This window comes from Hippopotamus amphibius, chromosome 17 (genome assembly GCF_030028045.1).
Source record: "Hippopotamus amphibius kiboko isolate mHipAmp2 chromosome 17, mHipAmp2.hap2, whole genome shotgun sequence".
NCBI classification, from domain to species: domain Eukaryota; kingdom Metazoa; phylum Chordata; class Mammalia; order Artiodactyla; family Hippopotamidae; genus Hippopotamus; species Hippopotamus amphibius.
The window spans coordinates 11,025,366-11,052,548 of record NC_080202.1 but is presented as its reverse complement, the minus strand read 5'-3'; the positions used below and the strand labels follow the sequence as shown (position 1 = coordinate 11,052,548).

Genomic DNA, 27,183 nt, shown 5'->3' with positions numbered 1-27,183 from the left:
TACGTGCATGAGTACAAAAGCAAGGGCGTGTTTGTGTACATGTATACGTGTGTGTGTGCTCGTGTGATTGTGTGCGAGCAAGCCTGTGCCAGGGTTGTCAGCTATTATTTGTTTGGGTGGTACTGTTGCCACATGTCTTAATACTTGGCATGTCATCCCTGTTACCTGCTTATGTGCGTGTCCCTGTGGTGTGTGAGTTTTGCGTGTGTGTCCCAGGCTGTGGGCCTAGGTATATGTGCACGGGTGTTGGAGCTCCTGTGTGTGTGTGTGTGTGTGTGTGTACACGCCTCTCTGGCCAGGGGTGACTAAGGCCAGGAATATGCATCATCACTGCCCCAGCTCCAGGGGGAAATCCTCTTGAGTCTGAAACGGAAAAGGCCAGGGGTTGGGGGGCTGCACGCTTCTCAGGCTCCAGGCAGCATTCCCAGGCCCTGTCACCCAGGGGGACGGAGTCAGGGTGCAGGGAAGCATGAGCAGGCGCTAAGGACACAAGGGCAGAGTCATATTTCCCTTTCGGAAGTCCCCTCCGGGGCTGCTGTCGGGAGGGATGGTGGGGCCTGGGAAGCTGCTGAGGAGGAGGGATGGGCGAGGCCTGGACCAGGCCAGCAGGGGTGGGTGGGAGGAGGGGGCAGATCTGAGGGACCTTTAGGATGCAGAATGGACAGGCATCCATGTCTGGAGGGATGTGACGGCGAGCAAGGCATGTAGGAGCCCCCCGCCTCTGCCTTCCCGTGTCTAGCCTGAGTGACAGGGGACGGGGTCACCCAGGAGCAAAGCTGCTTGGGCAGCTTGCTGGCGGCCAGTCTGTGCGGGGGGCCTGTGTCCTGGCTGCCTCAACCACCCTGGGCGAGGACAGCAACGTGGGGGGACAGGAGGAGAGAGCGGGTCTGGGGACCCGGTCAGTGGGAGGGGCCTGTGGCCATGCAGGAGGGGCATCCAGGGGGCTGAGGGGACTGTGGGAGGGGCTTGGAACAGTCGGCCGGCTACATTCTTCACTGTGATTTTACTTCACACCAGAGCCCTTCTCGTTTGTTTGTTTGTTGTTTTTTATAAATTTATTTATTTTTGGCTGCGTTGGGTCTTCGTTGCTGTGCACGGGCTTTCTCTAATTGTGGCGAGCAGGGGCTACTCTTTGTTGCCGTGCGCAGGCTTCTCCGTGTGGGGGCTTCTCTTGTTGTGGAGCACGGGCTCTAGGCACACAGGCTTCAATAGTTGTGGCACGCGGGCTCAGTAGTTGTGGTGCACGGGCTTAGTTGCTCTGCGGCATGTGGAATCTTCCCAGATCAGGGATTCAACCCGTGTCCCCTGCATTGGCAGGCAGTTTCTTAACCACTGCGCCACCAAGGAAGCCCCTTGTTTTGTTTCTTAATTGCGGAACCCAAGTCTGAGTTGGTCATGGAAGCCGCTGGATTCTAAGACCCGATTTGCACACAGCCTGTGGGGACCGCAGACAGCACCCATGGAGGTTATCTCGCAGCTTTAGAAGCACAGGCTGTCGGCACTGGAGGTGCCTAGTGGGGCACTGGGGCACCCCATCATTGTAGGGTTGGGGAAACCAAGGCCCAGAGGGTGGTGACCTCCTGGGATGGCCCCATGTGGCCGGGTGGGGCTGGGCCGTCCACCCCCAGGGGGTCACACCTCTTTGATGGAGTGTCCCTCCTGTCCCTCCCTGAGCCCAGGCAGCCGGCTGCCTCAGGAGACTCTGTAATTACGGGATTAGGAGGCGGTCTCTCCCCAGCTGGGCTTTTTGCCCCTCAAAGCTGCCACGTGAAGATGAGGATTTGGTGGCTTGGGGTGGGTTTCCAGGTGTGTCTGAGGAAAGCTGGCATCCTCGGGTGGCTTGTTGAGCCTGAAAGGCCCCATTGTGTCTGCAGCCTCCCTGGGATCGGCTCTATTCTGGGGTCAGGATCCGCCCTGCTCCAGCTGGAGGAAGGAAAAGGTGTATTTCAGTATGTCCTGTGGATGTGGGGGAGCAGGGGTGACCGCAGCACCAGCAGAGAGCACAGCTCGGAGTGGCCGGCCCTCGGGGTTATGGAGGGTGGGATGCCTGTGAGCTGGGGGCGGGAGGAGGGCAGTGGCCTGGCCATCCTGGTGGAGGTGGGAGTCAGGGAAGGATGGGTGTGAGCTGCCCGGGGTTTCATGTGGCCCCATGAGGCTGGGTTGGCAGACCCTGTGGGGCTGGAATGTGGGTCTGTGGCCTGCCTGGGCCCCGCCTAAGGCTCGCCCTCTGGCCACTTCCTGATTCCCACTCCTGTGGATGCCCGGCCGCAAGCCCTAGCCCCAGAGGGAGGCCCGCCCTGCCTTCAAGCGTTCCTCAGTTTGTGGAGGGCCAAGGGCTGACGAGACTGGGAGAAGATACCCGCTGCTCCTCCTCCCCAGTGGATCCTGCCCTCTCTCCGCAGCCCTGGGCCCCACTTCTGCACGCCCAGCATGGTGGGTGCCTTCCGGCCTCCTTGCCTCTGCTCACCAGGCTTCTCTGCCTGGCGTGGCCTTGGGGGCTCTTCTAAACCCACCCTGATCCTGCCTATCCTTCAAGACCCTGCTTAGTGCCACCTCCACCTGGAAGCCCTCCCCATCCCGGGCTTTCCTCTGACTTCCCTCGCGCCAGCCTCGCCCAGCACTGCGGCTGCTGGGGCCTCTCAGAATCTCCCCCTGACCCCGCCGGCGGCTTCCTGTCGCTCACCTTGCTGCGGGGGTGAGGGGCTCACCAGAAAGTGGCTGGATGTGTGACCCCGGGCCTGAGTCTTCTCATCTGTGCAGTGGGTGTAATGATATGTGTCTTATGTGGTGGCTGAGAGTTGGGTGGGTGACAGAAGTGGACGTGCCCAGCGTGTGGTCGGTGTGCGGGCAGTGGCCCTTTGGTGCCTCTGTCCTGGGTGCTTGTAGGCCTTTGGGTGCCAGAGCTTGGGCTGCCCTGGGCGCAGCCCCGTGACTCCAGGAATGACTAATTCCACTCCAGCAATAAGCTCTCAGAAGCTCTGAGAAATGAGACTGTTCCCCTCCTCCTTGCTGCTTCGTTAAACTCTTCTTGAGTGAGTGGAATGAGGATTGTCCTAATCCTTTGGCACGAGGTGGGGGGTTCAGGAAGCTGGGAGAGAGAGGCCCACAGTGGCCCCCAGATATGGAGGCAGGGGGCGCACGCACACGGTTATCCCAGCCGCATAGGTGCTGGGGCCGGGGTGGGCGCTGGACGGGGGCAGAAAGCCTCGTGTCCCAGGCTGGCTTTGCCCTGGGCCAGCTGGCGACCTCAGACAAGCCCTGGCCCTGACCCGGGCGCCGTGTACTGTCTCAGCCTTGCTTACCTCCCTGTGTGGTTCTAGGGGTCTGGGAAGGGGAAGGCCTGGGAGGGACTGTTGATGGGGGGACCTGGACTGAGCGATCTGGCTGGCAGGCTGTAGGCACCTCCTTAGTGTACCCGGGCCTTAGGGGAATGAAGGGGGTGGGGGGTGGGCAAGCCCGGAGCAGTCCCGGGACCTTTCTCCTCTGTCTCCCCGCCGCTAAACATGGCCTGGGAGTCCTGACTGCCTCCCTGGGTGACCTCAAGGGCTAGACCCTGGGGGGCTGTCCGTCGGGGGAGTGCTCTTCCCAGGCCCGGGCCCTGGCACCCTTCTCTGGGTCATGGCTGCCCAGATGGGAATGTCTAGCCACCCTGGAGGCTGCGGCAACTGGGAAGACAGTTGCAGGCCTCACCCAGCCCAGTAAGTCTCCAAGGGGCCTTCCTCTGCGAAGCCTCAGTCTCCCTGTCCACAGGAAGGAAGAACAGTGTGTGGAGGGGCTGGTGACTGAGATCCAGGGAGCCTCATCCCGGCTGCCCTTGTCCACAGGTGTTCCTGGCCCTCGGGGAGCTGCTCCTGTCCTGCAACTGGGCAGTGGTTGCTGACATCCTGCTGGTAGGTGTGAGAGGCAGCGTGGAGGGCTGGTCCTGGGGCCTCTGGAGCAGGGGCAGGTGGCGCCTGTCCTGCTCAGGGCTGGGCCTCTGCTGTTGAGTGGCCTAGAGGTCAGGAGGGGCTTCAGAGACCAAGGGGTAGGGGACCGAGGTCACTGAGCAGTCACCTTGGACCAGGCGCCTCCCTGACAGTCTCAGACATATCCTCTGACCATCACTCCCACTTTGCAGATGATCAGATGGAGGCTCAGAGAGGGCAGGTGCCTGCACCAAGGTCACACAGCCTGCAGCGGCTCTGATCCAGGACGGGGGCTCAGGCTTTTTGACTCCAGGCCTCTCTCCCTCCCTCCCTCCCTCTTTCTTGACCATATTCCTTCTCAGCAAGCAGGCTCCTTGGCCTCTACTCTGGGTGTGCAGACAGGGATGCTGGACTTCAGGGCCTCTGAGCCCAGGTGGGTGCAGGCCGCCCCAGCTCCCATATCATGGGCTGCAAGGCAAGGGGCCGGCTTAGGCTATTATGAGGCCTGATGCTGTCCCGACCACGTGACCGCTAGGTCCAAAGTCTAGCACACCCTCCCTGAGCCTCACGCTCTTTGTCCAGCCTCCCTGCTTCCTTCTAGGAGACATGCAGGGAAAATTGTTGAATACGGAGGCTGTGCCCTGTGAATTTACACAGGGCCCCAGACCTAGGGACACCCCAGGAGCCCTCTTCCTGCCCACTGGCAGCCTAGCACAGTCCAGCACTGGGTGGGCACAAGGAACCAGAGCAGCTTGCAGTCGGCCAAGAGCTGACCTGAGGGTGGTCTAGTGCAGGGGCACGAACCTGGATTCAGGAAGCAGACCTGGCTGTCAGCCCTGCTTCTGCCACTTACTAGCTATGTGTGTCCTAGGCAAGTCACTTTGTGTCGCCGAGCCTCCGTTTCCCTGTGTGGAAAATGGAGATAAAACTACCTGCTGGATTATTGTGAGGGTGAAACGAGATTATCCATGTAAAGCTTTTGCCCTGTGCCTGGCGCAGAGAATGCCGGCTGGGATTCTCATAGCAGGTCAGCGGTCCCTACTTTCTCATCTTCCACCTCCCAAAGAAATACTGGCGTCCTGGAATCGGAGTTTGAAAGGGCTGTGGAGAAGTGTAGTCGTTTAATTAGCCAACAAAGCCTGCTTGAATACTGCTGTGGACGGGAGGCTCACTCACTGTCTAGATGCTCTGTCCTTCCCTGTGGCCCAGGCCCAGCGGGTATAGACAGGGCTGCCCTGTCTTTGACTCCTGGGTGGGTGTATCAGCCGCTGGGCTGGCAGGTCTCCTCTTTTCCTCCCAGACCTGCTGAATGGCCTTGGGCCTCCGTTTCCTTGCCTATAAAAAGAGAGAATCATAGCCAGCCTGGCGGGGTGAGTGAGATAGCCTGAGGGAAAGCCCTCGATATATGGGATCGCGCTGGCAAACGTTGTCCTGAGTCAGGCTGCCAACTTGTAGGCCCAGGGAGATCCGCTACCCCCCCCCCAACACAGCGTATCCTCTGAACCCTACCCACCCCCACCCCCCCCCCGCAGCTTCCTCCGCCTCCCCCGCCGCGCTGCTGTCGGCTCCACATGACAGCCTGGCAGCTATGTGAAGACCGCGCCTGTGTGTCCCCCCCACCCCACCCCACCCTGTGTCTGTGTTTGCAGGAATGATTAACCTGGCAGAGCCGGGCTCTTTGTAGAGCTGTGTGTGGGCTGGGGGCAGGGGTCGGGGTGGGAGGTGGGGGGAAGGTGAGGAGGCCAGCCGTAGTCCGACCCACTTGGCTCTGCTGGGGAGCCGGCTGGCACTGCCCAGGGGGCCGGGCTGGACACGATCCAGCCCACCTGCTGCTCCTCCTGGGCCTCCCCTGCCTCAGAGGCCTCCAGCCCCGAAAGCGGAGCGAGGCCCGTCCTCCCAGGAGGGCTTCTAGGCCCGCCTCCCCCGCCTCCCCACCTTCCTGAAGCCCCTCAGTGGGGGAACGGCCTTGCGGCACTTTGGTGGCCGGGGCTGGGCCAGTCCCTGCAGTTCTTGGAGCTCAGTCCCCTGCAGCGAGAGGGGAAGGCTCCAGGAGGGAGGGGTCTTGGGCCAAAGGCAGGGGAGGGGCCGGCTGTGGCGTGGAGGGGCAGACAGATGGCCGCTGGGGGCAGGGTGAGGAAGGGTGGGAGTGACCCCGCCTGTGAGAAGCTGCTCTGGGGGGGCAGCTGGAATTGGCAGGTCATGGGTGGCTGGGGTTGCTCTTCTAGAGGTGAGGCAGGAGCAGGCTCCCTCGGGCAGGAGGGGAGATGGGTGGAGAGAGGTCAGCAGGGTTGGGATGGGGCTGGGGTGGAAGCAGCCTGGAGCAGGGCAGGGGCAGGAAGTGTGTGGACCCTTTTGTGGCAGGAAGTGCAAGGAGGTCCCTGCTGGCTGCCCTGGCTCCTGAGACACAGAAGGCGAGAGGGCAGTGGAGCCCAGGAGCCAGGATTCTGGAACAGTCCACCTGCTTCCACTCCCAGCCCTGCCCCTCTCTGGCTGGCCTTGGTTTGCTCAAGTGTGCAGCTGGTAGAAAGGTGGTGCCTACCAGTTACGCCCAGGCTACAAGGGCTGAGTGCGCTAAGCCTGCATCACGCATGTTCCTGGGGGGGTCGCTGTGGGCCCCGCGGCCCCACATCAGTCTTGCCTCAGGGACACAGCTCTCTTGGATCCTCTTGGATACAAGGAGGAGAATCTAGGTTCTCTCTGGGCAAGAGACCTCAGGGGCTCTTCAGTGGTTCTCAGACTTCACGGAGCATGAGAATCAGGTTCCGGGGAGCTTGTTACAAATTCAGCTTCCAGGCCCTCTGTCCTCAGAGTCTGAGTCCGTTGGGTCTGTGTTGGGGTCCAGGGATCTGCATTGCTATCGAATGTCCCACGTGATCTTCCTCAGAACACGCTGGAGGACACTGTTCTAGAGCAGCCAGCCCCCCAGCTCGTGAATCCTCTGCAAAATTCTAACTGGTGCAGTCCATCCCCTTGTTCACATACCCTCTGACGGGGAGCTCACTCCTTGTATGCTGGGAAGCCCCTACCTCCTGGTGGGTTGGTTACTAAAAAGGACCTTAGCTTGTCACAGCCAAGACCCGCTTCAGATCCACCTCCAGCAATCTCCCCCTGCCTGGCTGGGCCCCAGAGGGCCTTGCTTCCTGGAAGGCTGGAGACTGTGTCTCCCTCGATGAACTCCCTGCCTCCCCACACCTACTGATGGGGTCTCCAGCTCCCTCCCCACTCTCCTGTCTGTCTGGGCCCCACTCCAGCTCACCCACCCTCAGCGGTAGGGAGTAGAGCAGAAGGGGGATTTGCTCCCTCTCCCAGGTCTGTTCTTCGGAGTGCTGGAATCCGGCCCCCAGGCTCACACCCCCACCCCCACCAGCAGGTCCCCCCGCCTTCCCCCGGAAGGTCGTTACCCTCCTGTTCTCCCTCTGTCCCATCTCCACGCTTCCCTGCTCTGCCTTCTGCCCCCAGGTAGCTGTCTGCTCACTTGTCTGTCTCCACCTCCCAGGGGTGTCTGGGTGTGAGGGCTGAGTGGGGAACGTGAGGCAGGCTGCCAGGGAGTCTGCACCTGGTGACTGCCACTCCGACTTTCTGCAGGCCTTTGATTGGCGCTGGTTATGCCGCGGGCTATAAAGGGAACAGCTCTTCTAAGAAGGGCGAGTCAAAAACAGAGGTGTTTTTGTCTTGGAATAGAGCGAGCCTGGTGTTTTGGGAATCCAAAAGCCTCTAAACTTCTAAAATTACCTGCTGGGCTCTCCAGCTGCTGGCAGGGCCCAGCCTTGGCCCCTCGCTATGTGGAGACCTTGGGGACCCAGAACTGGCAGGGGGAGACCTACCTCTTCCGCCCCTAGCAGCAGGGGCTGGTCCGGGTCCTGCAGGTTGGAGTTCCTGGGAGGGGAGGAAGGGGCCTTTCTCTGAGGGTCCAAGCAGCCCTAGCCCCTGCATGGGCTTTTTTGAACACTCAGAGTCCGTCTTCTAGGAGGCCCTGCCCTTCTGCCCAGAACCACCAGTGAGTAATCACATAATTATGGGGTGAGGAGGAAGCACTCGGGAAAGGTGCAAAGCTGTGGTCAGTTCCTTCTCAGGCCTGCTGGCAGGTCCCGGTGATGGCTGGGAGGCCCGGCTTCTCTCACCACCTGGACAGAGTGGCTCAGCGCCAGTGACGTGGGGCCAGCCGGTCACCCTCAAGAGCGACTCCTGCTGCTCTGCCCTGCCCACCCACAAGCCCCTCTCTCCAGCCCCTGGGCTCTGGCCATCACACCTTGGCTCCCACCGTTCCCTATCTGGAGTCCCCTTCCCTGCTCTTGCTCTCAGTTACCCGTTTGCGGGACTAGGGGTGAGCTTGTCCTCTTGGTTCTTCTCCCTGTTTTCCAAACATTCTGTGATGAACGCATAAATATTGCTGGAAAGGCTCCTTCTTGCTTCTAACAGCGGAGTGGTCCGAGGTCAGACCCTGGAAGAGAAGGCCTGGGATCAAACCTCAGCCCTGCTATTTCCTGGCTGGGTGACCCTGGGCAAGTTACTCCCCCTCTCTGTGGAGGGTTTCCTCATCTGTAACATGTGGGTAGTAATCGTATCTCCTTCATGGGTTGGTTGAGTGGATATATAAAATATATATACACATATATATATTTATAAAATGCATACAGGAAGCGTTTAATAAATGTTAGTAATCATTATTATTATAATAATTATTATCATTGTTATTATTCTCTGATGGGCTGAGATTATGTATAATTAGGCGTTGGGGATAAGGCTCTAGGGTGGGAAGCTCCCCATGGCTGCCCTGTTGGGACCGTGTGACCATGTGGCTTCTAATACTTGAACCTCCTGCCTCCCTCCCCACCACCTGCCCTTCCCCTGCTGCAGCCCTGGCTTTTGGCAGGGTTTCTCTTGGGACCAGTCTCCCAGAAGGTTCTACTTGACTTATTTAGTTGGCAAACTTTTAGCTAGTCCCCTCTGTGCCTGGCGCCTTGCTGAACCCCAGGGACCCCAAGAGAAATCAGGCAGGAGATTTGCTGCCAGGCAATGGAAGGGTAAGAGGAGAAGGGCAGTGAGCCCTTCCAGCTGTGGGGGACGTGCCTTCAGTTAGGGGTGCACACAGGCTGTGAGAGCTCAGGGCAGGCACCTGAACTCTGGGAAGGCTCCTCGGAGGAGGTGACCCGAAGGTCAGCCCTGAAGGACAAGTGAGGATGCTCCAGCTGGACCAGAGAGGGGAAGGCTTGCCAAGCAGAAGGCACAGCATGTTCGCATGCCTGGAAGCACTCTGCCCTCAGAATCACAGGGCATTATTTCAGCCTGATGCCCTCCAGGTACCAGATGAAGAATGATAATGAAAGCAAGCCTTTATGTAGGTACTGTTATTATCCTCGTACGGGGGTGAGGTGGCTGAGGCACAGAAAGGAGAAGTGACTTGCCCAAAGTCACACAGCTAGTGAGTGGGGGGTGTGGGATTGGAACTCAGACAATCTGACCCCAGAATTCACATTCTTAACCTCCACACCCCTTTCCCTGTGGGCCTTTTCAGCAAGGCTGCCTTTGGTCTCTGCCCAGAGGGGCTTCCTAGTGGGGGAGGGAGGGCTGAGGCCGCCACACCACCCCGCCCAGGTGCCCGCAGGTACAGGCACCTAGCTGTGTACTCCCTCTTCACCCCACAGCCCACACTGCTGCCTTCTGGGCCCCTGAGCTGGGACATCCCTGCCCCATCACTGTTGTCACAGCCATGCCTGGTCCCCCTGGTTCAAGAGCAAACCCTCAAGAGGGGTAGCCCTCATTAGGGGCCTGGCAGCTCCATCCCAGGGGACCAGGGAGCCTTCCTGAGCCTCCGAGGGACCTGATGTCTTGGTGGTGGAGCTTCAGGCATTGGGGTCGTTGACCCCCTGCCATTCCACTTTTTTGGCCAGCCTGTCACCCCGCTAGGCAGGTCCTTGGCAGGTGGGGAACAGGAGAGGATACGTGGGGGCGCCTACTCCCTGCCCTTGCTGGGGGAGCTCCCCTCGTGCTCCTGTGTTTTGCAGTCCGTGGTGGTGCCCAGGTGCCGAGGGACGGCAGAGGCGCTTCAGATCACAGTGGGCCACATCCTGGGAGATGCTGGCAGCCCCTACCTCACTGGACTTGTAAGGCTGGGGGTGGGGGGTTGGCAGGGCTCCAGGCTTGCCTGTGTGGGGTGGGGAGGATCTGGGGGAGGAATGGCAATCGAAGGCCTGGAGGCTGGCCTGGTGGGCCCGGCAGACCCAGCCTCTCTCCTCTGCAGATCTCCAGTGCCCTGCGGGCCGGGCGCCCCGACTCGTACCTGCAGCGCTTCCTCAGCCTCCAGCAGAGCTTCCTGTGCTGCGCCTTCGTCATTGCCCTGGGTGGCGGCTGCTTCCTGCTGACCGCGCTGTACCTGGAGAGAGACCAGGCCCAGGCCCGGCAGCCTGGCACAGGTACCCCTGCCCCCTTGCATCGTGCCAGGCTCAGGGCTGACCCTATAAGAGCAAGGATCACCGGCCACCCCCTGAGCCCCTGGCTAGTTAATTCATTTATTCACTTATTCATTTATTCACTCATCAAACATAGTGATCACGCCCCTGGCAGGCAGGGCAAGGTTGCAGGTGCTGGGGAGTGAACACCAAGTCCAAGCCCACGTGAAGCGAAACAAATAAGACACAAACAGAAGTAAAAACAGAGTATGTTCCAGGTGATAAGTGCTGTGGCGGGACATAAAACAGGAAGGTGGGGAGAGAGGAACAGGTGTGGACAGGTTGCAGTGTTTGAAAGGGTGGTCAGAGAGGTCCTCACTGCACAGGTGACCTTGGAGCAAAGATTTGGTGGAGGGACTGAGTCATGCAGCTATCTGGGGGAAGGTGCTCCGGGCAGAGGGAAAAGCTAGTGCAAAGGCCCTGAGGCAGGAATGTACCTGATGTGTTTGAGGACCAGCAAGGAGGCCAATGTGGCTGGAGCAGGAGCAAGGGGGCCAGTGGTAGGGACGAGGGTGACACGAATGGGACCAGAGCCTGGGGGGTTTGGGGGCCTTTGTAGGGACTGAGGCCTTAACATGGAGTGAGATGGAAGCTGCTATGGGGTTTCCAGTGCACAAGCCTCAAGGGTTTTACTTCATAAAAGCACCACTCTGGTGCTGCTGTGTTGAGAACAGACTAGGGGGTCAGCGTTGACGCAGAGAGGCCACAGGAGGCTCTGCAGCCATCAGGGAAGAGCAGCGGGGCTGGGGCTGTGGTGGTGGCATTGAAGCTGGGGAGAACGGGTCGGACCTGGAATTTATTTTGAAAATGGAAGCCGAAGGACTTCATGACAGACTGTGCCAAGGCCTGGTCCCAAAACACCTCTGCCTCCTTTGGGGCTGGCTGAGCGATTTCCTCCCACAGGGATCTCCGACAGCAAGGACGTGAACAGCAAGGCCAGAGAGAGCCAACGCCTGCTTCCTGGCACGGGTGCCTCCCCAGAGCACCCCTGAGGCCCCTGCCCTGCGGCGAGGAGATTCCACCCGCCCTGCCCTTACCCCTCTGGGCGGCCTCCACTGTATCAGTGCTGCTGCCCACCTCGGACTGTAGCTCCAGGACTCTGGCCGAGCTGCACCTGCCACTTCTTCCCTCCCAGCTAGAGAGCTGGCAGCGCCTTCGGCGGGGCTGGGAATTGAGCTGTCAGCACCCTCGGCGGGAGGCCTGAGCCTGTGCCTGCACCCAGCACGAGGCCGCGCCAGCCCGGGGTCCTCAGCCTGGCTGCCAGCGGGCCCGATTAAAGTGTGGCCAGTAGAAAGCCCATGGATATAGGCTTTTAGACGGTCGTGTTATTTATAGCCTCAAGGTGTCTCTGCTGGGATTAGAAGCAGGAGAGGAGGAGGTGGGCAGTCTGGGCCAAGGACGCAGAGCTGCTCACCATGGGTCTCTAGGCGTCCCCACCCTGGACCACCTGCTCTGACCCAGCTTCCCCACTCTATGGGGTCAGGAGGGCAGAGGACACTGCTCTGAACTGAAGGTGGGGGCCGAGTCCGTAGTCTTGAAGATAGGTTTCTACCCTGGTACTGGCATGGGGGAGTGGCTGCAAGATCCAGGGAAACACTCAGAGGAGCGCCCAAGCCTGCACAGACCCCGCTGCACCAGAACCAGGCTAGGGGGCTCCCGTGGTTCCGCATCCCAGCCCCCTCCCGCACGGGGAGGGCCGGCTCCGTGGGACTCATATTTGCCACTGGGTTCAGAGCAGCTGGGCGCAGTGGGCCCTGCAGGAGATCAACAGCTTCCAGGCGGGCAGCAGTGGGGAGGCATGTTCTTTCCGCCATGAGCATAAGTGTCCCTCCCCCTCCCCTGGTGCCCAGCCAGGCAGTCACTGTTCACTTGCTGATCACCTCCTTCGCTGTGCCAGGCGGGGCCTGCCTTCCAGCAGCTGTGGGCAGAGCAGCGACCCAGACTCACTCTCACCTCCTGACCCTTGCTTGCTCCATCCCTGCCCCCTGTGGTGTCCTCTCTGCCCCTTGTGTTGCAGGGTGGGGGGGCCAAGCTCCAGGAGCTGGACTCTCCAGCTCAGCCCATGCCTGCCACCCCCACCTCCAAGTCTCAGCCCTGCCTCGGGAGCAGCCATCACCAGGCTGGCCACCCACGATCTGATGCTTGGAGCTCATGAAGTTACAAGAAAAAGGATTCATGAGGATGCTTGGTAAGGGTTCTGCATCCAATTAGAATACAATGTGGGCATGGGAGGGAGGGGGCTGTTCCCACGCCACCAAGCAATTCTCTGACTGCAGCTGGGTGTCCTACCGTTCAACTCAAATCTGACACTATCTACCCAGAGATAGCATCAGATTCCACAGGTTAAGGCATCAGTCCTCCAAGACTACCCCTGTCATCTCTGCCCCCTGCTTCAGATGCCAGTCACACCAATCACAAGTCATGACTGGCTGTAAATCCAAGGTTCTCACAACCCCTTCCTTGGATTCCATTAATGTGCTAGAGAACTCAGGAGACCCATTTACTCACTAGATGGCCGGTTTATTATAAAAGATGTAACTCAGGCATAGCCAGACGGAAGAGCTGCATAGGACAGGGGATGGGGAAAGGGTGTGGAGCTTCCATGCTCTCTCCAGGTGCCACTCTCCTCAGATACCCATGTGTTCACCAACCCGGAAGCTCTCTGGACCCAGTTCTTTTGGATTTTATGGCGGTTTCGTTACTTAGGCATGATTTATTTATTATTTATTTTGGTCACGCCAGGTCTTAGTTGCGGCATGTGGGATATTTTAGTTGTGGCATGTGGACACTTAGTTGCACTAGGTGAGATCTAGTTCCCTGACCAGGGATCAAACCCGGGCCCCCTGTGTTGGGAGTGCAGTCTTACCCACTGGACCACCAGGGAAGTCCCTACTTAGGCACGATTGATTAAACTATCGGTCATTGGCGATTGATCTCAATCTCCAGCCTCTCTCCCCTCCCCAGAGGTGGTTGGGGTGGGGGTGGGACTGAAAGTTCCAAACTTTTAATCACAAAGTTTGCTCTCAGCCTCATCCTTAGGTAAGTTCCAAAAGTCACCTCCTTAACAAACAAAGGACAATTTTAGGGCTCTCGTCACCTAGGAAACTCCAAGGGTATTAGGAGCTCTGTACCAGAAACAGGACAAAGACCAAATATATATTTCTTACTGTAAATCACACTATCATACTTGGTTTCTCCTGAGAAGGTGGCAGGCAGTCCTGTGCGGGATTCACTGACTATGTGACCCGGGCCACTTCCTGTCCTCTCTGAGCTGCAGACTCCCCAGCTATATTTAAGGGGTGTGCTGAATGTGGTTTTTCTAGCCTAGACCTTATGTGATGTCTCATGGGCTGGGTCGAGGTCCACAGAAGCCACCTGCAGGGTCTGAATCTTCCTCCCTCCAGTCCTGGGGAGGACCCCTGTGAGACTCAGCTCCCAAGAAATGGGCAAGGGCTTTCCAGGTGTCATCAGCCACCCCCACTTCTCACACCTCAGAGTCCAGCAGCTGGGGAGAAAGGTCAGAAACCTCATTCATGCCGGTTCCAGAAATATGTGTTGGTACTAGTGGATGCCCATCCTGGTGCTGGGCAGTGACGCCAGCCCTGCCCTCAGACCTCACAGCCCCAGAAGGGAAACACTTGGCTGGGCCAAGTGAGGCACACCTATGGGCAGAAGAAGGGGTTACATCCCTCAGAAGCTTTGAGGAATTGGCCTAGGAGCTGGTAAATAGCCAGAGAGGTGTGGGGTAGGGAATCCCCGGTGAAGGGAACAGGCATAGGTACGGGGGCTGAGGCAGAAGATATGTGATGAATCACGGAAAGGCATGGTGTGGTCAGAAAGGAGGGACTGTGTGTATTTAAGAGGGGAGAGAGAGGAGGCAGGAGAATGGCTGGGACCAGAGGGCTCAGATGCCAGCTGAGGAGCTAGGGCTCGAATCCTGTAATCAGGGTAGTTCCTTCTGACTCAATTTGCGCTCTGTGGTTTGGGTTGCCGGGCAGGGCAGGGTGGTGCTTTCTGGGACTGAGCGAGACAAAATGCCCCGCCAGGAGTTTGTAGGATGTTATCATCCTAAGTGTTTTGGGGCAGGGCGGGAGCACGGGGGCTGGCAGACTCTGGGAGGAAGAGACCAGTATCTGATCTGTTCTGCAAGCAACCCAACCCCAGCTGTACTCAGCTCTCACCTCCTGCCTCAGGAGGCCACTCAGACCTCACTGGGCAGAGGTCACAGCTGTAGGTCTTTGAGAGCCCGGCCACTCAGGCTAGGCAGGAGGCGTGGTCAACAGAACATACCTTTCTGGCCAAAAGGGCACTTGCTGGGTGATGCCCATCCCTGATACTCTGGACTCACTTGCTGGGAATGTCGACGGGGGAACAGACTGCTGAGCAGGACGAGGCCCTCAGACCTGACTGCTCACTGCGTGTGTTCATTGCTCTTCCTGGACACATGCTGTCTTCCAGCTCCCAGGTGTCATCCGGGTGTGCCTGTCAGGGTGTGTGTGCCCGTACGTGCTCATTTCTGTGTTGGTGTGTGAGCATGTGAGGAGGTGTTTATAGGGTCTGGATGAGAAAACTCTTTTTCTACCCTGACCTCAGGCTTGGAGGGTTGAGCACATGCATCGAGATGGTCACCCCAATCCTGGCTTTTCCCCCCGCAACACGAGCCATCGGTCTCTTTCGTTCCCCGAAGAGTCTACCTTTCCTCCACATCTGGGTGGGCCTGTGAGCTTTTTGGTTTAATGCAGCTGCAGGAGGCAACCAGAGGTTGCTGGAACCAAGCTTTATCTGACACAGGGAGGCATGTGACTGCATGTGCTCCTTCTGTGTGACCACATCAGTTTAGGTTGTAGGGTGGTGTGCAAGAGAAACTGACTGATATCTTAAGTAAGAAAGGGATTTGTTGAAGCATCTCAGGAGCTCACAGAATCTATGAGAAGATTGAAGATTCAGGAGCCAGGGCTCCTGGGCCATCTTATTGTGGGACCTTCACCAGAGCTCCAGACAATTTTTTCCCTATTCTTTTTCTACCCTACTCAAGATTTAAAGCCCTGGATAAGAGAGTCTAGTTGGATCCTACGCCCATGCCTTGATTTATAGCTCCATTAAGACCAGGAAACCAGGGTGCACTTAGGAAGGGAAGTGGACACAGCATCAAAATAAAACAGCAATGAAAGAAAAAAAAGACCGGACTTCCCTGGTGGTGCAGTGGTTAAGAATCCACCTGCCAATGCAGGGGACACGGGTTCGAGCCCTGTTCCGGGAAGATCCCACATGCCACAGAGCAACTAAGCCTGTGCTCTAGAGCCCGCGAGCCACAACTACTGAGCCTGAGTGCCACAACTACTGTAGCCTGCACGGCTAGAGCCTGTGCTCTGCAACGAGAGAAGCCACTGCAATGAGAAGCCCGTGCAACGCAACAAAGAGTAGCCCCCGCTTACCGCAACTAGAGAAAGCCCGCATGCATCAACGAAGACCCAATGCAGCCAATAAATAAATAAATAAATAAATTTATTAAAAAAGAAAGGAAGGAAAAAAAAAAAAAAGACCAAAAAACCCCCCAAAACCCAACAACCCCGCCCCAAAATAAACCCCCACAAAAACCAATGACTGTGTCCATTACAATGATCTTGGGCAGGCCACTGGCCCTCTCTCAGATGCAGCCTCTCACGGGATAGGGAAGAGGCCGGACACGGTGTCCTTCGAGGGAATCTTCACTTCTGACAGTCTGAGTCCATGATCAAAGGAGATTGAAACTTCTATAATTCAGATAGTGTTAAAATGTTCGAATGGCAGAACAGGAACTTCTGTGTTGGTGGGGACTCAGAGCCATCTGTTCTGAGCAGGGGAGAGAGGCAGAGACGAAGCATTGTGAGCAAAGCTCGTGAGGCAGGCCCAGGCTGGGGGATGGAGGGGCGTCAACTAGTCCCCAGCTTGGCAACTTCAGGAGCAGAGTGGAGGTGTCCTCTCCCTACCCGTGGCTGGTGACCTGTGGATAACGTATTCAGAGGGTGGAGGTAAATGGCACAGGGAAGCTAATGGAGGGTGGAGTCAATCAGGGAGAAAATGTCTTTTCTAGAGGGGCGAGCAGAGGAATCTGGCTGGTTTCTGAGTCACGCAGAGCAATAGACACATGATGCAAATCGGCACACACTTCCTGAGCACCTGCTGAATGTCACTTACTCATTCAGTCAACAAACATTCTCTGAGCACCTCCTCTGTCCTGGACTGTGGAGATGAATCAGACAGCGTATGGGCCCTCGAGGCTCACGATCTGCTGTTGGGCTGGTGGAGGGGAGTGGTGGACTCATGTACAAACATAATCAGCACAATGACTTTGGCGTGGTGGAGAAGGGATACACAGGTTACTCAAGTAGCCTAGAGGAGGAAATGACAATTTAAACAAATAGGTCAGGGAGGGCTTCCCGGAGGAAGTCGTGTCTGTGCTGGGATTCTGAAGGACAAGTGGGAGAAGTGAGCTAGGTAGACAGCATAGGCAGAGCAGGACTGAAAAGTCAGGGGAGGGGGTTGCGCAGGTGACGCTCTCCGTGGTCCTGAACCACCACTGTGTTCGTAGGACAAGGGCTTTTATGTTGAGGGGAGAGCAGGGACCAGAGACAACCGTCCCCTATTCCTGCCACTCCTCTGGGCTCCAGGAAGTATCGTAACTATGACTGAGTTCAGGGAGATCAATTTTCAGCATGGAGGAGTGTAATTTTGAGAAATGGGCAGTAGTATCGGAGGCTGGAGATTGGCATGGGTCATGAAGTGTTATCGGAGAGCATGTTAAGGAACTAAGATGTTTTTAAAAAATTTATTTTATTGAAATATAGTTGATTTACAATGTCATGTTAATTTCTGCTGTACATCAAAGTGATTCGGTTATATATTTTTCATATTCTCCATTATGGTGTATTATAGGATATTGAATCTAGTTCCCTGTGCTATGCAGTAGGACCTTGTTGTTTATCCATTCTATATATACTAGTTTGCATATGCTAACCCCGAACTCCCAATCCATCCCTTCCTCACTCCCCTCCCCCTTGGCAACCACAAGTCTGTTCTTTATATCTGTGAGTCTGTTTCTGTTTTGTAGATAGGGACTTAGATATTTTTAATCCTATGGGCAGTGGGGAGCCAAGGAAAAGTTTTGTGCAAGGTAGTGATAGGGTCATTTGTGTGATTTAGAAAATTACTGGCAAGAAATATGAAGAAAAGACTGGAGAGGTGACTTCCCTGGCGGTCCAGTGGTTAGGACTCCGCTCTTCCACTGGAGGAGGCTCGGGTTCAATCCCTGGTCAGGGAACTAAGATCCCACATGCTGCGCCTGTGCGGTGCAGGGGAGGGGGAGGGGAAGACTGGAGGGAATGTTGCGACAGGTGGTGTTGAGCTTTAAAAGGGTCCAAGTGAGACATGGAGAGGTTTGAGCTAAGTCCATGAGCAATGCGGACATTGGGAGATATTAAAGAGAAAAAATGGGCAGGCCCTAGAGGTGGGAGTTGAGGGAGAAGACGGAGTCCCAAATGGCTCTCAGGTTTCCGGCTGGGTGACAGTGTGGATGCTACTGCTATTTGTCAAGAGCTAAATGATGCTGGGTGGGAGCAGGTTTCGGGGGAAGATGATGAGTCTGTCTTGGATGTGCTGAGGTTAAGGTGCTAGGGGATATCTGGGGGGTGGGGGTATGTGTGTGCAGGAAGCTGCATGTGGACCTAGCGCTTGGAGATGAGGCCACATCTAGAGATGGAGGTTGGGGTGTCCTAGGGAGGTGGATAATTGTTGAACGCCCAAGCATGGGTGACAGGCTGCCGAGGGAGAGTGAGCCACGTGAGCAGGGAGGAGGCTGAGGCTGAGCCCTGGAGACACTCCTGTGTAGGGAGATGGGCAGAGGGGAGGTGGACTGAGCTCCCAGTTAGCAGCCGTGGGGGAGCCAGTGTTTCTCAGAGTGTGTTCTGCAAAGCTGTAGTCATCTTACTAGATGTGCTATGGTCCAGTCCACATGGGGACGTGGCAGCCTATACCGCCCCATGGGAGACTCCCAATGCACGCTCTCAGTTTAAAGGCTCTGAAAAGTTCCTCAGTTAGGAAACCTAATTCTCTAGGTTTACCCTACCATTTCCCAAATATACTTGCCTTCGGGACACTGGCCACTAATGTCCTGTGCCCCATTTGTTTTGAAATTATGGTCTAGACCTAATGAATGAATATCAGAAGGCCCTTTAGCCATCATTGAGTTCAGCCTCCCATAATGTTGATGAGGAAGTTCTGTCCTGGAGAAGCTAAGAGCACCACTGTGGGGCAGGAGAGGAAACACTGGATTAGGGGGTAGACACACCCAGGTTTAGTGCAAGCCTCCTCATTTACTAGTGACCTTAGGTAGGTTACTTTCTTCCCTGGGTCTCAGTTTCTTTATCGGTGAGATGAAGATAAGAACACTACAAGTTCTATAGCTGATGGTCCCATGATGCTGGCAGAGGCTCTCAGGAGGCCACGGTGACTTGCCCAGGGCCATACAGCCCCAAAGGGCTTACTGTCCTCCCCATCACTGGGACCGTGGTGGCCCCTTATCCCACTCAAGGGCCCACTCTAGAGAGTGCCTTTGAGTTAAAATCCCAGAAGGGAGTGGCTGGCTGGCTCGTTTGGTGGCAGCTTAGAGGTCCCCCAAATTTGAAAGGCTCAAAACTCTGCCAGTTTTGCCCTGCTCTGGAGCCTACTCAGTGGTAGAAAGGCAGTGCCGAGGAAAGGGAAGCCTTCCTTTTCTGGTGAAGGGCTAAAACTGCTCCCTGGGCAGGGCTGTGGCTAAAAGGATGAGGAATGTGGGGGAGTGGGAAGGGGACCATGGTGTTGGGCTTAGAGCCATGGTTCTGCCTTCTTCATAGCTGGACAGCCCCACAGCTAGCTATGTCCCCCCACTGGGCACTGCCCTACAGCTGGCACCATCACACAGTTATGAAGGTCAGTGCCAGGGCTCAGTCCCAACCCCGTGGAGCTCCTAGGTCTGTCCTTGCCTGTTTAATCACCTGCCATCCTGGGCCACTCAGTGGAACTTCCCCCATCCAGCTTTGCAGGCCTGTGCTCAGCAAGCTGGAAAGAGGCAGCAAGGCAACTTTCAGAATGAAATGTTTTTCCTAACCCTCCCGTTACAGTCATTCATACCCAACACGACATAGCATATTTTTAGTCACTTCGCAGAATTTAAAATACACCTCGAAGGCGCCAAGAAACACCAGCTTTGGGGTTAACTCTGCTCCCAAGAGACAGTGGGGCAGGAGTGGGGAGGGGAGCCTTGTGCTGCATCACCCTTTGGCTATGCCGTGACTCACCGTGGTCAACGCCTTCACGAGATGCACCTGCCCATGGACGTGGGCTCTAGAGCATCCTGTGGTGGAAACAGCTCCCGGCCCAGCTGATGGTATGGCAGCAACCTGGGTCAGCACCAGCTCTGTCACCAGGTAGCTGCATGTCCATGGTGGGGTCATTTCTGGGCCCTGGAACCTGTGTATGAAACACAGAGCATAATTCTGGTTTCCCAGGCTCTGTCTAGTTCTAACATTCTGTCCTCAGCACTTCATACAGGATTTTCATTTCAATCAAAGCTGCAAACAAATGAATGGGGGAGGGAGCTTACCAGAACCACAGCACCTCTGAGATGGGTGAGAGCAGAGATTGTGGGCCTGAATGCAGAAGCGACCCCAACACTCACCACAGGAGACAGGGCTCCCCACTCTCCCAAGGGAGGACCCGAGGGACTTCCAGACCGCATATCTACCCCCAGAGAGAGAAACTGAGACCCAGAGAGAGTTAGGGGTCTTGTCTAGGGTCATGCCACACACCAGGGCAGAGCTGGGCTAGGACCCAGCCGCTTGTCTCCCATTCAGGGCTTTGTCGTGCGCCCCTGAAGTCTCATGCTTGCGGTTTCCGTGCCCTCAGGAGAGAAAGCCCCCTTTTAGTGCCCTGGGGGCCCCAGCTGGAGCCCCGGCTCTCCCTGCGGGGGGCTGCCTCTCTGTAGGGCAGGGGTAGGGTCCCGGTGTGCACGCAGGAATGGGCTGAATCTGTTTCCCCGGGGAGGTGGGCGACATAGCCTTCTGTGCCTGATGGAGGCCTGGGTCCTGGGCCAAGCCCCCACCGGTCACGCTTCTCGGTTCTAAACGCAGCCCTCCCTGAACTGACTAAAACCATGGCGGGTGAGTAGCTGCTGGGGCGGCCACGGGCTCTTCCACCCGCGCCCCTGACCTCACCGTCTGAGACCCCCTCTCCGGGATGTCCACACGCCCTGAGCGGGAGCCCTCGGCCCACTCCCAGAGTCCGCGCTGCGGTAGGGAGTGGGGAGGGAGGACACTGAGCGGGTGCTGGGGGGGTCCTGCTTCCCGCACGCTACTCCTAGTTCCGTAGCTCCCCGCAAACCCCCTCCGCGTCCTCGCCGGCCCCGGCGGCCGAGCGGCTCCGGCTTGACTGCGCCCCCGTCGGGCGGGAGGGGCTCTGCGGCCCGGCGCTCCCCCTCCGCCCCCCGGGGCAGCACGTGCGGGGCGGGGCTGGGGCCCGAGCCCGGGGCTGATTGGGCGCGGGCTCGGTGGGCGGGGCCGGGCCGCAGCTGTCAGAGCGGCGGCGGCGGCGGCGACCGCGGCGCATCGGGCTGGAACGGTGGCCGCGCCGCAGCCGGGGCCGGAGCGCAGGAGCCGACGGGGCCCGGCCGGGATGGTGCAGCGGCCGCTCCTCGGCGCGCACACGCACTGAGCGGGCCCGAGCTGGGCCTCGCGCCCCCCGCGCCCCCCGCCGCCCCGATCCCGGCAGGCATGATGTGCCTGGAATGCGCCTCGGCGGCGGCGGGCGGCGCGGAGGAGGAGGAGGCGGACGCGGAGCGGCGGCGCCGGCGCCGGGGGGCGCAGCGAGGGGCTGGCGGTGGTGGTTGCTGCGGGGCGCAGGCGGCGGGCGCCGCTGGAGTCGCGACTGCCGACGATGAGGTGCAGACGCTGTCGGGCAGCGTGAGACGGGCCCCTTCCGGACCCCCCAGCACCCCCAGCACCCCCAGCTGCGCAGCCGCCGCCAAGGGCTCCGGCGCGCAACAGCCCAAACCAGCCAGCTTGGGCCGCGGGCGGGGGGCAGCCGCGGCCATCCTCAGCTTGGGCAACGTACTCAACTACCTGGACAGGTACACCGTAGCAGGTGAGCGAGTGCCCCGCCCAGCCCGAAAACCAGGACCCTCTGCCTCGAGGGAGGGTACCCCGGGGAACCTTTGGTCCCGGGCCCGCCATATCCAAGCCTTTCGTGGGGTCCCTAAGGGCCTTACGCTCAGGCACAACTGGGCAAGTGATGCCCGGAGATCTACTGGTCCAATCCAGGGACCGCCCCCCGCACCCCCGGGCCAGGGATTGGGGGAGTCCCCACCCCTGGAGTAGCGCGCGCGTCCTCGCCAGTCCTTGACGTCCCATCCGTTGTCCTCTTCTTCGGGAGAGTCTCCTTTGCCTCTCTCTGCATTCTGGCCTCCGCGCCCTCACCCACCCCAGCCTCAGGTTCCCGGGCCTCTCCTCCCCTTCCCCCAGCCCAGGCGGTCCGTCGGTCCCTCGCCGGTCAGTTCCTTCCTTCCTCCGCCGCCTCCACTCGCCTGCGTGCGTGCGGCGAGTGCGCGCGCCCCTTGCGGGTGTGCACCAGGGAAGACCAAGTGTGTGCTCTCGGGCGGCGCGTTTGTGTGTGTGAGCGTGTGAGCGCGTGGCTGACAAAGGCTTGGGGCTGCGGGGAGCGGAGGGAGGGGCGGGGCGGGTCCGCGGCGCCTGGGGACCCAGGATGCGGTTTGCAGCTGGCCCTGGCTAGAGGCCTGAAGACGCCTCCCCCTGTTCTGTGTCGCTTGGGGCCTGGGGTAGGGCGCGGGCCACTAGGGCTGCCTCATCCTCTGTGAGCATCTCCGGGAACCAGCCTTGGGGAGGGGGTAGGGATCGATAGAACAACTGAGCTCTCGCCCCAGATTTGCCCCTCTTGTGCTTGGTGTGTGACCTTGGGCCGGTCTTAGCTTGTGTTTAGGTCAGTTTCCCGTTGGTGCGCTGGTTGATCCTCAGGCCCTCTAGGGATGGAAGGGCATTCTGGGATTCCTGTCCTCTCGCTCCCCTCCCCCAGTTCTGGGTGGGGGGTGGAGGGGGGGAGGTGGTCTGTGAGCAAGGACTTTCCCTAAATTGAGCTGCTCCTGGGTGGGAATGGTGCAGCCTTGAGAGAAAAGGACTTTGGCCGGGCTAACACGTGGGGGCTCTCTGCCATAGGAGAGCAGTGACTGGATACCTGACATCCTGGCATGCTGGCCCAGAACCTGCCTAACCACAGTTTAGTAAAATCTGGAACTAAAAAACAAACAAACAAACAGCAACAAAAAAGAAGATAGCAGGAGGAATTTTGGACAAACTCTAAAGAGAACTTTGTGCCCATGGAGAGAGGCAAGCCCTGGCCTAAGCCATAAAACATATACCACCTGGGGCCCCTCCCCCAGGACTCAGTCTCCTCCTCTGTTGAATGGACTTTTGTGTAGAGTGGAAGGGAGAACTCTGATGGGAGAGCAGAGGCTTCCACCTTCCCACACTCCCACTTTCAAAACACTTTATCTCTCTGACCCTCCCTGTGGGGAGTTGGAAGTGGGTACCAGTGGCACCAGTTTCTGGGTCGAGCTGTCCCCAAGGGGCTCTTACTTTGGCCTGGTGAGCAGGAGTACCCAGCACCATCCAAGTGCACCAGCCCCTGTCACACATGTGCCATGCTTCCTGGGACCTGGGAGCTGGGGTGCCAGCCTAAAGTGGGGAGAAGTCAGGGAGCCGGGGGGCCTGCGGTTAGTGCAACCTTGACTTCTGTCCATAGATGGGCAAACTGAGGCCCTTGTCCAAGATGGCCTGGAGAGTGCACCACACAGCCCGGTGTTCAGTCTGCCTGTTTCCCACCCTCTCAGCTGGGCAATGAGTAGCCTGCTTTTGGCGCCATAACACTTTCCAACTTGTTTTTTCAGGCCCCAGACCACCCTCTCTTGATATTCTTAGGGAAACTGACTCTGCTGGGACTGAGGTGGGGCGGTGGGATCAGGGAGGGCTGGTGCTTATCTGCCCCCACCCCCACTTGGATCCCAGAGTCAGAATGGGAGAACAAGATAGGAAATTGTTGGTGAATTGGTAAGGGGTGGGTGGGAAAGTAGGGAGGAAGGCCTGGAAAGCTTTGTGCAAACACCGCCTGAGCTGTGCAAGCTGTGCATCCCTCCCTGTCCTGTCAGGGCAGGGGCTCATGCACCACCCCACCCCCAACACACAGCATACACAGATTTCCTCTCCGGATAAGCCTGGCTCCCTCCCTCTCTCTTTATGGTAGATTCACCTACCATCACCCCCTCACTGCCAAATTCAGTTTTCAGGAAGATTTACTGTCTCTATGGCAACTATTACGGCTTGATGTATCTTCCGGGGTTGGGGAGACTGCAGGGGAACGGTCATCCCAGGCCCCAGTCCACCTGTTGCCTGCTGTCCAGCTGGGACAGCGGAGGGGATGCAGACAGTCCACTGCTCTGCTCAGTCATCTTTGATATCTGTGCCCACCTGATCCCTGAGAACCATCTGGCGCTGGTTCCCACTCTCTTCCTTTAAATCCATCCTGTGCATTTCTGTTTGCATGGTATAGACCAGCTCTGTCCAAAAGGGATATAGTGCAGGCCATGGGTAGAATTTAAAATTTTCTAGTAGCCACATTAAAAAAGTAAAAAGACTAGGTGAAATGAATTAATAATGAATTTTATTTCACTCAATATATCCAGCATGTAATCAGTATAAAAGCTATTAATGAGATATTTTGCCTACTTTTCACATGTCAGTTTGGACTAGCTGCATTTCAGGAGGTGGACAGTGAAGGTCTAGAGTCTTTGACGCCACCGTTCACATCCATGCTCCATGTGACCTTGGGGATGTCGCCTGAGCCTTCTGGGTGATCTTTCCTCCCCTCCACCTCTCGGGGTGTGTGGCGTAAATGAGAATGTCTCTTAAGCGCCGGGGAAAGGCCAGACTCCTCGGAGAGCTTCACAAATGTCAGCTCCCTGCTCCTCCAGGGCTCCGCCCAAGCTATGCCCTGGCCGCTGTGCCCTCCTGTTTCTGGGTTTCTGACAGTTCCTTTCAGGATGCCTTGGCAAACGCCTCCCTTCTTCACCAGGGCTGATCTCCATCCTGGGAACTCCAGTAGGTTCTGCCTCTGCCCTAGCATTCCCAGCGCCACCCAGCGATCTGGCTAATTATGGCCTCTCCATCTCCTCCTCCTCCTCCTCCTCCCCCCATGAGAACCCCCTGAGGGCAGCAGGCCTCAGAAGCAGGTGAGAAGGGCCAGGCCTCCGCTCTTGCTTTTGTTACTGAGCATTGCTTCAGTTGGATGAAATCGAGGTAGCCTAGAAACCGCCTCTAAACCCTTGCCTCCACCTCCTTGGGTGGATGGGGACGCTGACACCGGGAGAATGCTGGCACTTATCCAAGGTCACATGGTAGGGCCAAGGGGGACCAGAACCCTCCATTGTGGTCTTCTCTCGGGGGTGAGGGGGTGGGGGGGGAGGACAGAGTCCACCCCCTGCTGCTGACCTGGAAACTCGGAGACTCCGCTGGCCAGGGCAGAAGCCCTCTGGGCAGATGAATTTCAGCTCAGTTTAACAGCAGCAGTTTGAGCCCCGCTAGGGCACGTGGCTCCTGCTCCCTTGGCCCCTACCAACCTGGCAGCCACGCACTCTCCGTTCTGAGCCCCCTCCTGGCTGTCCGGTCAGGAGAAGGAGGGGGGCCTCTCAGGAGAGGGTCCTGAGTCTCCTCTTCCCAGGCCTGCATCCTGGTGCTGGAGCAGCCCCTGCCCCTGGACTCCCATTCTTCCCTCTGTAAAGTGGAAGCAGAGCTGAGGGTGTAGATGGCAGTATTCTGCTCCTGGAACCAGGCTCAGCAAGAGGGAGCTGGCGCAGGCCCTGTTCACGGTTGGCGAATGACTGTTTGAGAGCTGAGATCCTCCCCCAACTTCTCTGGGACACCTGTTCTCTTTGTGAGACCTGGTTTCTTTCCCTTTGATCCAGCCCCTTGGCAGACCAGGCACTTGAAATTGGGCGGAGCAGGGGCTGGTGAGGAGAGGCAGAGCCCTGCCCTGGGGGAGTCCTTTTCTGCCAAAGAAGCTGAGACCGGTCGCCATGGCAACCGCTCACGAACACAAACCCAGAAGGAGAGAGGAGTACAGGGACCCCGCCTGGAACACGGACCTGGCAGCCTTCCCCAGACACCTGAGCTGGGTGCGGCGGGGAGGGGGGCTGCCAGGCACGGCTCTTGGCTCTTTTTTTGTCTGCTTGATTGAGTCTGTCCAGAGCTGACCGTTGGGGAAACGGAGGCTCAGGGCCTTTTACAGTGTCACCTGAGTGTGTAGAAGCCAGGTCAGTCCCCAAGCTCCATGGCTATCTTTGTGGATAAGGATATCAACACCCCTCCCGCTCTGCCCCCTCAGGTGGCTTTGTCCCCTGAGTGGCCCTGCCCTGGCCATTGCCAAGTCAGCACTACGTAAGGTCTGCAGGGCGGGGTGTCCCAGGGCCACATTCCAGAATGCCTGTCTGGTAGGTCGGCGTCCAGGTGCACCACTGGGCCGGCCTGGAATGCCAGGGCACCAGTGACTAACCACCAGCGGGCCATTTCCTTGCTCTTTTCCCTCCTCGGGCACCTTCCAGCTGGTTCTGCCAGCACCTCTGCTGTGCCGTTGACCTGTCAGAGAAGTGCCTTGAAACTCACTACCTTGGTTTGGGACACAGGGCCAGTGAGCGGCCCAGCCTGTGCCTCAATTTCCCCTTTGTGAATGGAGCAGGAAGGCTGCAGGCTGCAGGGTACAGCCTGGTTTGAGAGTGAGGGTGCCTGGGTCAGAGCTGCTCAGAGAGGAGGAGATCTGTGTCCCTCCCCCAGACAGGAAGTGGCTTTTGTTTCTGCCTGGGTGTGGGGGCCTGAAATCCTGAGGGTAGAAGGGGGATGAGAGAAAAGGAGGCAAAGGGGGTGCTGTCTTGATCCCCAGGTTCCTGGGGCTGGGCTGCTGGTTGGACCCGACAGTCTCCTGGGCCGAGCTTCCTACTCCTGACTTTCTCAAAATTACTGTGTGACATGAGGCAGATCCTGACCCTCTCTGAGCCTTGAATCCACAATAGGTGATTGTGTTTCTCTTTTTCTGTGGACAGGGTCTTGCTCCCAAGGGTAGTATGGGGCACGTGACTTGGTCTCAGGGACTCTTGTCTGCTGGACCTTGGCTCTGCCTTCACCTCCCTTTTCCAGTGTAACCAGGACTGTTCCCCAGTTGCTGCAGCGGCCATCCTTAGCTTTTGCTGATGGGTCTCAGTGGTGCCTCTGCCCTCCTTCCGGGAAGTCTTCCCCACATCCCCCCCGCTCTGTCCACATCCATCACAGCATCTACCCCCATATAGGGTGGCTGTCTCCCTCCAGCCTCAAGGGCTCTGAGCCTGGTCATCTCTGTGGTCCCCGTATGTGTGGGGGGCTGGCACAGGCTTGGCCCCTGTTGGCCGACTGAGAGGCAGAATTGAGTTGACCCAGCCCTGCCTGTCCCCAGAGCCCATCCTTTTGGGCTGAAGGAGCATTGGTAGGTTTGGATGACCCTGGACAAGGACAGGCCCTGGTAGCCGAGGTTGGGGCTTCTTTTGTGGTGGCCGGTGCTGCCCTTTTGTCCTGACCGGGGCACACAATGAGCTGCAGGCCTCACGTCTCCAGGAAGGAAGTGGGGGCAGTGGTCAGTGTGGTCCCTGTCTGCCCAGCCCACAGCCCTGACAATGGGGCTTCCTGGCCCCACACGAGACGCAATGGCTCCTATATATGCAGGAGGGC

At 58.0% G+C, this 27,183-nt stretch overlaps 3 protein-coding genes across 4 annotated transcripts in view; 2 read left to right on the top strand and 1 right to left on the bottom strand.

The window, feature by feature from the left end:
• SPNS3 (SPNS lysolipid transporter 3, sphingosine-1-phosphate (putative)) overlaps positions 1-11,544 on the top strand; it is a 52,727-nt gene extending 41,183 nt beyond the window's left edge. The window contains exons 9-12 of the mRNA XM_057715885.1: positions 3,825-3,890; positions 9,911-10,009; positions 10,147-10,318; positions 11,258-11,544. Coding sequence (XP_057571868.1) covers positions 3,825-3,890; positions 9,911-10,009; positions 10,147-10,318; positions 11,258-11,346 — 426 coding nt within the window. The 3' untranslated portion in view covers positions 11,347-11,544. The remainder of the gene's footprint in view (positions 1-3,824; positions 3,891-9,910; positions 10,010-10,146; positions 10,319-11,257) is intronic.
• A 4,360-nt stretch (positions 11,545-15,904) lies between these two features.
• LOC130840354 (collagen alpha-1(I) chain-like) lies at positions 15,905-21,140 on the bottom strand. Its single transcript, XM_057715787.1, has 4 exons — positions 20,965-21,140; positions 20,584-20,877; positions 19,669-19,840; positions 15,905-16,337 (listed from the first exon to the last, which is right to left on the bottom strand). The coding sequence occupies exons 1-4, from the start codon at positions 21,138-21,140 to the stop codon at positions 16,320-16,322; spliced, it is 660 nt and encodes a 219-aa protein (XP_057571770.1). The 3' UTR covers positions 15,905-16,319.
• SPNS2 (SPNS lysolipid transporter 2, sphingosine-1-phosphate) overlaps positions 20,967-27,183 on the top strand; it is a 34,183-nt gene continuing 27,966 nt past the window's right edge. For both annotated transcript variants that reach the window (XR_009049913.1, XM_057714427.1), the window contains exon 1: positions 20,967-21,508. Coding sequence is in view for 1 of the 2 variants with exons in the window: in XM_057714427.1 (XP_057570410.1) it covers positions 21,139-21,508 (370 nt within the window). In the remaining variant the exon portion in view is untranslated. The remainder of the gene's footprint in view (positions 21,509-27,183) is intronic.

Excerpts from the sequence above, each read along its gene's own strand:
- LOC130840354 (XM_057715787.1), bottom strand. The coding sequence starts at position 21,140 with ATGCCTGCCGGGATCGGGGCGGCGGGGGGCGCGGGGGGCGCGAGGCCC. Across the intron at positions 20,878-20,964 it reads TTCCAGCCCGATGCGCCGCG|CCCCGCCCCGCACGTGCTGC; the intron begins GTCGCCGCCGCC and ends CTCGGGCCCCAG. Across the intron at positions 19,841-20,583 it reads CGGAGAGGGGGTCTCAGACG|GTTCCAGGGCCCAGAAATGA; the intron begins GTGAGGTCAGGG and ends TTTCATACACAG.